This window comes from Gymnoscopelus microlampas (assembly GCF_963454915.1).
Source record: "Gymnoscopelus microlampas genome assembly, chromosome: 2".
Classification (NCBI taxonomy): domain Eukaryota; kingdom Metazoa; phylum Chordata; class Actinopteri; order Myctophiformes; family Myctophidae; genus Gymnoscopelus; species Gymnoscopelus microlampas.
The window spans coordinates 54676663-54684075 of NC_139939.1; the positions used below are offsets into that span (position 1 = coordinate 54676663).

General features: G+C 41.2%; 1 protein-coding gene across 2 annotated transcripts in view; it reads right to left on the minus strand.

Moving 5' to 3' along the window:
- The window catches only part of LOC311060722 (uncharacterized protein), a 26734-nt gene extending 19633 nt beyond the window's left edge, over positions 1-7101 (minus strand). For both annotated transcript variants that reach the window (XM_084079024.1, XM_084079023.1), the window contains exons 1-6: positions 7048-7101; positions 4957-5098; positions 4135-4246; positions 3246-3336; positions 2066-2216; positions 569-662 (exon numbers count right to left, since the gene is read on the minus strand). In XM_084079024.1, the coding sequence (XP_083935150.1) occupies positions 569-662; positions 2066-2216; positions 3246-3336; positions 4135-4246; positions 4957-5098; positions 7048-7077 (620 nt within the window). In that variant the 5' untranslated portion in view covers positions 7078-7101. The remainder of the gene's footprint in view (positions 1-568; positions 663-2065; positions 2217-3245; positions 3337-4134; positions 4247-4956; positions 5099-7047) is intronic.
- Positions 7102-7413: the final 312 nt, after the last annotated feature.

The window sequence follows — 7413 nt, forward strand, 5'->3', positions numbered from 1 at the left end:
AGAGTAACACAATATAAAACACTAGAAACGAGTCAAACGACCCAAAGACTACATTTCCCATGAACACGGCTGCTGTAGGGACAGTGACCACTTCCAGACCCGGAAGTAGTAGTTCTTAAGACTTTTAAGGCAGAATTAATTCCATTTTCGCCAGAAACAGGCTGTATCAAATATGAATGAATATCATAAACGATGCAGAGCCACCCCCCTGACAAAAACGGCAGGGTGGTGTATTTATGTTTGGAACACAGTTCTTATATGACGTGATCTAAGATTCCCAAAAGGGGATTTCAACACAAAAAATAAAGCCACAAACGCAGTGGCAGTGACGTCAGACCTCCGGTGCTCTATACCGATCCCGAATGAGCAACCAGGGAATTTAGTAAATTAATGCACCTTTTTGTGAGCTGGCAAAATGATCGTACAGTTGGACATTTTTGGCATCACAGAGGGTAAAATTATCATACAATAATAAGATAATTATCTTAACATCTAGAAACACTGGTCAGGTTATTCCAGGCAAACAATGCTTGCCACTTTCAGCCCTAATAAAGAGCAGCATACTCACTCATAGAACATAACGTGCATGGAGACAGACTTTCCCATAAAGTAGACGCCGTACACTTTCGCCAGCTCCACGGCGAAGCTCCCCAACATCACCTCTACACAAACAAAGCATGGAATAAAAGCACAATATAAAAGATGTTGAACGGCCAAGTCCTAATGTGTGATTTGTGTGATTCCCAAACAATTAAACACAATCATTTATGCCAAATTATGTTTTAGTGATTGATTGGCAAAAAACAAACAAACACACACCCACTGGGTGTGCTGTGATTGGCTAGCGAGACACTTTGCAGACGCGCTGTGATTGGCTAGCGAGACGCATGATGAAATTAATAATAATGTAAGCACGTCACTTCGCAGGACGTGCTGTGATTGGCTACCGAGATGCATGATGAAATTAATAACTCATAAATATCACCGCTCACTTCACACTGGGTGTGTTTTTTTATTTTTTTGGCTCTTCAAAAATAGCAGATATACAAGCTCATAGCGCGGCACCGAGTTCCGCGCTATGAGCTTGTATATCTTTTTGAAAAATAGTGAAAATGTGCAAATCTTTCAATACATATTTTTCAAAGCGAACATTTGTAAAATATTTTGTTGGAGGGACCCCCCAGAAGCAAAACATTTTGTTACAAATGCTCGCTTTAAAAAAATATATATATTCAAATATTTGCACAAAATGTCATTATTATTTTTTTAAACAAATCACACCCAGTGTGAAGAGAGTGGTGCCTTTGAAAGTGTAACTGGTTGCATCCTTGTGTTGCAATCAGCAACAATATGTTGTCACGTGACAACTATTGTCACGTGTAGCTTGACCAATCAGCCGTGCTCAAACATACGGACGGACGGACACACGGACAAAGTCAAATGTAGGAGTGGTTGGCACCACTCAAAAATAGCAGATCTACAAGCTCATAGCGCGGCCTTGTGCCACGCTATGCGCTGGTATATCTGCTATTTTTGAATAGCCTAAACAGATCTAAAATGACAGATGCATTCCCGGAACGAATGTATTAAATCAGAGGTCTTCAACAGGGGGTCCGCCAAATCTCTGTGTGATAGGATTTTTGTTTTTACATTAACCACTTGAACCCTAGCATCCCCATTCTTAGGGGAACATTAGCCGAAAATAGCCGATCTACAAGCTCACAACGCCTCGTGCTGCGAGGCGTTGAGAGCTTGTAGATCGGCTATTTTCGGCAAAGAGAGGGGGAAAAAGAGCAGACTAAGTACACAGAGTGAAAGTTTACTTAGGTGTCGATGGTTCAAGTGGTTAAATGTCTGAAAATACACATCAATGTGAAACCAACACCTATGAAAAGCTTTAATCTGCAACACAAGTTTATGCAATATATAGTGGGGGTCCCTGCTCCATCTCTCTCTCTCTCTCAGAGAGGGGGTCCTTGGCCTGAAAACGTTGAAGAGCCCTGGATTAAATCCTGGTGATGTGATTGTGATTGACTATACTGTAGTACTGTAGCGGTACACCGACCCGCGTTTCGCAGGGGAGTGTCCATCTCTGTCAGGGTGATGTTGAAGTCCCTCAGGAATCCCAGGAGTCTGGTGTCTCTGAGGCCCCTCCAGTACTCGTTCTTCTTGTGACTGTTGCAGTGACACACCTCTGTGATCGTCCACGTTTCACACTGGAAACACAAGACAAGAACAGCAGGATCGAGTTCAACGCAGTTGTTGATTTCGCCGACCAAAACTATGACGAGAACTGTTGACTGCCTTTTTTTTCACTGGACTTCAAAAACTAAATAAAAACTAAGCTATGATGACTAAACTAACCCATTATTATTAAGACCTGAAGCGATTCTTTAAAAAAAAAAAGAATCTAAATCCTAACAGTTTTTTTGAAAAAAGTTTAAAAAAAATGTTCAAGATTTTTCAAAAATAGCAGATCTACAAGCTCATAGCGTGGCGCTCATAGCCAAAGAAATCTAAAGTGACACAGATGCGTTCCAGGTCTTAAAGGAGAATTTTGGACTAAAGTTTTATTACCTTTTCTATGATGTTATGATCTCACAACATCAGTGGTCGCATCAAAGTCTGGTATTAAAAGCATCAAAGCATCTTTGATGCATCAAAAGTCTGGTATTAAAATGTATAGGCATGAAAATGGTACCAAAGGTAGAAGTACTCAATATGTAGAATGTCTCTCTGTCCCATTTCACAAGTTCAATAGGTTTGCGAATCTTTTGAAAATTGCTGATCCACAAGCTCTGTAGATCGGCTATTTTCGGTGAGGATATCTCTTTGGTTTGTCGCATTCCTAAGCCAATCATTTGTTGACCGGCAGCGGTTCCGGTAGAAGAGTCTCCTCCGCTGCCTACCGGTCCGCTGCCCATCAAATTATTGGCTTAGGAATGCAACAAAAACTTAAACATACCCATGAATGAACATTAATGGAATTAATTTACTCCTAGATCAGTTGTTCGCCCCCATGACACTGAGAGGGTACAAATGGAACCAAATGGACCGTTTGTACAGTCACAGACCTCAAAGGGTCCATTTGGAACCACCGCAAGGTCACCACGTTGAGAACCACAGTCCTAGATTTGTTCGTTTGTTTAAATTACTCACTGGTATCGACCGATATGCAAGTTATGGGTATACATCTCAACCCGTGAACCGACTCATTCATTCTCCCGGATGATTTTTCCACCCACCTGCGAAGCTGGCTTGTCACATATATAACAGTAACACTGCTCGCAAACGAGGAAGTTACTGTTGGCCGGAAACCTTTTCTCATCGGTCCACCTGCGGAGGATACAAATGTAGAATGGACAGAACGGTTACTCGAAGGGTGAGGAGGAGCACAAAGAATGCCGACATAAATATTCACCTTAAGGACAACTTTGTTTTTTACAACCAAGGTTTATGTTTTAGCTTGTAATTAAAGTAAAAAGATGAGTGTTACATTTTTTTAATTTACTGCTTTCTATAGTTTTAGCAATTTTCGCGATCTTTTTTTTACAGTGGACGGGGGCATTCGGGCAGGTGGCTAAATATGTATTTTCTTACACAATAAAAAAGGTCCCGTGGTCTTTGATGGCGAGTTATTGATATTATAGATGTGAGTTATTGGGGGCTAGAAGAGCTACTGTAAATAATGATAAAGAAATCGCCGGGTTATTGTGTAAAAAAAGACATTTAGCCACCTGCCCAAATGCACCCGCCCACTGTAAAAAAGAGCGAAAATTGCTAAAAATATAGAAAGATAGAAAGATGATTTTTTTTTTTAACACTCATCTTTTATTTACTTCAATTACAAACTAAAACATAAACCTTGGTTGTAAAAAAACAAAGTTGTCCTCATCTTATCTTCCGTCTGGTACTGTACTGCTGGCTTTCTGTTCTACCGCGGGCCCCCCCAAAAAATCATTGGCAAAACAATACAATTTTAACCCATTTAGACAGGGAAAGAATCTGTGTCATTTTTTTAATCTCTTTGGCTATGCAAAAACAGTAGATATACAAGCTCATAGTGCGGCACTCTGTGTCCGCGTTGAGTCTACTCACACTGGAAGCATGGGCTAGCACTTCAATAATACTCACTGGAAGGGGTAAACAGGACAGTCGTAGCGTGCATGGGGCAGAACTTCAGCACGCTGGGAGAAGGTAATGATCAGGTCTTCATCCACTACCTTTGGAGCCTGCTGTGGTACATCTACACACACACATACACACACACACACACACTTACAGCAGTATTTTTTTTACCCCAATTTAGTTGTTATGTAATTCAGTGGTTCTCAAACTTATCCAGGTCAAGGACCCCCCAAATTGACACTCATTAGCCCGACAAGATTTGAAAAGATATGCCAGGGACCCCCCATAAGAGAAGAGTTATTACGGCTCTAGCAGTGATTTTCAACCATTTAAATTTCAAGGAGCTTCAGTTTAACATGCATTAGGCTACGGACCCCCATTAAATGGCATTTCTATCTCTGGGACCCCGATTTATATTGTAAAATCAATGTCAATGTAACTCTGAGAGTGTACAAATGGAACCAAATTGAAATGGACGAAACCATTTGTACACTCTCAGAGTTACAGACCCAAAAGGGTCAATGTATCTATCATTTAGCAGGGCACCCCCCTGGAACCCACTATGGGAACCAATAATGTCATTAATGCACCCCCGCCCCACACACCCATATGTATAAATAAATATAAATCAATAAACAACCACAGACTGCAATTGACTTCTGATTTATGAATGCCTTATAAAAACAAGATTTATTCTAGTCTTACCAAACCTTTGTTTATTCATTTGGTTTTCGTTTCCTTTGGCTATGTGCTTCTGTTTACCAATGAGAGTATCGGATCGTGGGGTTCTTCTCAGCTTTTATAAGACATGATATATCTGAATGTTACCGTTTTTCTCTGCTTCCGCCTCGACGATGAAGACGGACTGGTCGCCAGGGTTCATTAGTTCATCTTCACAGTCCGTCTCCGAGTCACTATTTATGACGATCAGCTCCTGCTGGACCCGCATCAGCGGCTTTGGCAGGTTAGACTAGGTTAGACAGAACAACACACACACACGTACGTTTGTATTACTATACTTGTGAGGACATCAACACTTTAGGACAGCCATGTTATGAATGCCATTTAAAAATAATAATTGCCATTTTTAACCGTAAGCCTAAAGCCGAAAAACAGCAGATCTACAAGCGTTGTGAGCTTATAGATCAGCTATTTTTCGGTGCATGACACTGGCACGCAACTAAGTATAAATCATGTTGAACTCTAATTCCAATCTTTAAACCTAACCTCTAAGACACCTAAATGTCTAATCCGGACCTGAATGTTTTTCTAATTGTAAACTTATCTCTAAAAAATGTTTTTTTTAACTATAAAACATCCATTTGTCTTGTGAGGACCAGGAAAACGGTCCTCACAATGTATATTTCTTCAAATTCTACTATACTTGGTCCTCGCAAGTATAGTAATACAAAAGACACACAGTCACACACACACACACACACACACACACACACACACACGTCAAAGTAGATAATACATCCACGTAACCGTTTTGAAGCTTGTAGAATAGCAGCTCTGATTCATAGCCGTTAAGGAGTTCAACGGCTATGCATCAGAGATAGTAGAATAGCAGATCTACAAGCTCACGACCAGGGCTGTATTAGCCATTGGGCCGCCGGGGCCATGGCCCAGGGGCCCTTGGCTCTCAGGGGCCCTTCAGGGGAACTGGGCCGCGCGGCCATCGACAATTTACTAAAATTAAATGGATAGGTTAATCAAATATGGAATGTGTGGTCCCCTCCTCTGTATTTACAGCAGTGATTCTCGATGGGTTTGAGGGCTCGACAAGGGCCCCTGGGGTCCTGCGGGTCCTTCCATATATGATGGAATATGATTAAGGATTTCATATCATAGACACCATATCTCTGTAACTGTCACTAGCCCCCCCCCCCACAAAAAAAAAATATTTTTGCAATATAAAATAAATCCCAATTTATTTTTTTCCCAAAACATTTTTTTAGGGGGGGCCCTAAAGAATTGGCAGCCCAGGGGCCCATGCAGGGGTTAATCCGTCCCTGCTCACGACGCGTTGTGAGCTTGTAGATCTGCCTATTCTCAAACATTCAAAGTTAATTTTGGTACCTATACTTTTGTACTTTCCGGACTTTTACTTGTAACGGCACTTCTAACATAGCAGTATTGATACTTTTACTTCATACTTTAAAACATTTGAGTACTTTTTCCACCACCGGTTATCGTCACAAACTAGCCATGGTTCACATGACGCTTGTATACAAGCGTCATGGTGCCGAGTCCCCCTGGTTTATAGCGGTGTTCGATTTTTGTTACATTGCCAACTCTCACATAAACGTTCAGATTTCAAATATAAAGTGCTTACCCCTGAGCGACGGATGTTACAAGGCGATCCGGACCACGATAAGTACCCGTATCTCCCGTATTGTTCAATAAAAAGCATTTTAATCCGATCGCCGGCCATTTTCTCCAAATTTTCGCCGATACTTTCAACCGTGCGACACTGATGGTTGGGAGGTGTATTGCAGTCTGATACATTTACCAAAAAAATGGCCGGCGATGGGATTAAAATGCTTTTTATTGAACAATAAGGGAGATACGGGTACTTATCGCGGTCCGGATCGCCTTGTAACATCCGTGGCTCGGGGGTCAGCACTTTATATTTGAAATCTGAACGTTTATGTACATGTGAGAGTTGGCAATGTAAAAAAAAATCGAACACCGCTATAAACCAGGGGGACTCGGCACCATGACTGTCAGTCATGTTTCAGGGCTAACGTCACAAACATACAAACAAACGGATCTTAAGTCTCTTAAACACGCCTGTAACATGTCTCCTCTCCACGTGTTCCTCTACACTGACCCTACACACGTTTATGTGTGTTAATATGACAGAATGTCAGGGTTTATGATCATTAATAACACTAATCTAAGTAGTTTATTTACCATGTTTGATGGTCCTGCTCCTCCGCTCATGTTTGGCGCGCCGGGTGGATACAAGAGAAGGTGATTACAAACAGGAAGTGACGTTTTTCTTCGGAAGTGACGCGCCTGAGTTTCTTCTTTGGCTAGTTATATGCTATGGTTATATGGGATAGTGTTGCCAGATTGTTGTGAGAGAAACAAGCAAAACCAGGTCTATGAAGAAAACAAGCCCAAAAAGAAGCGAGCTCCACCTTCGCCCTTTAACCCTTTAAGATCTGAGGCCGATTCTCAAAAAAATGAATAAATCCTAACAGTTTTTTGAAAAAGAAAAACATATAATTTTCCACGATTTTTCAAAAATAGCCAAAGAAATCTTAAAGTGACACA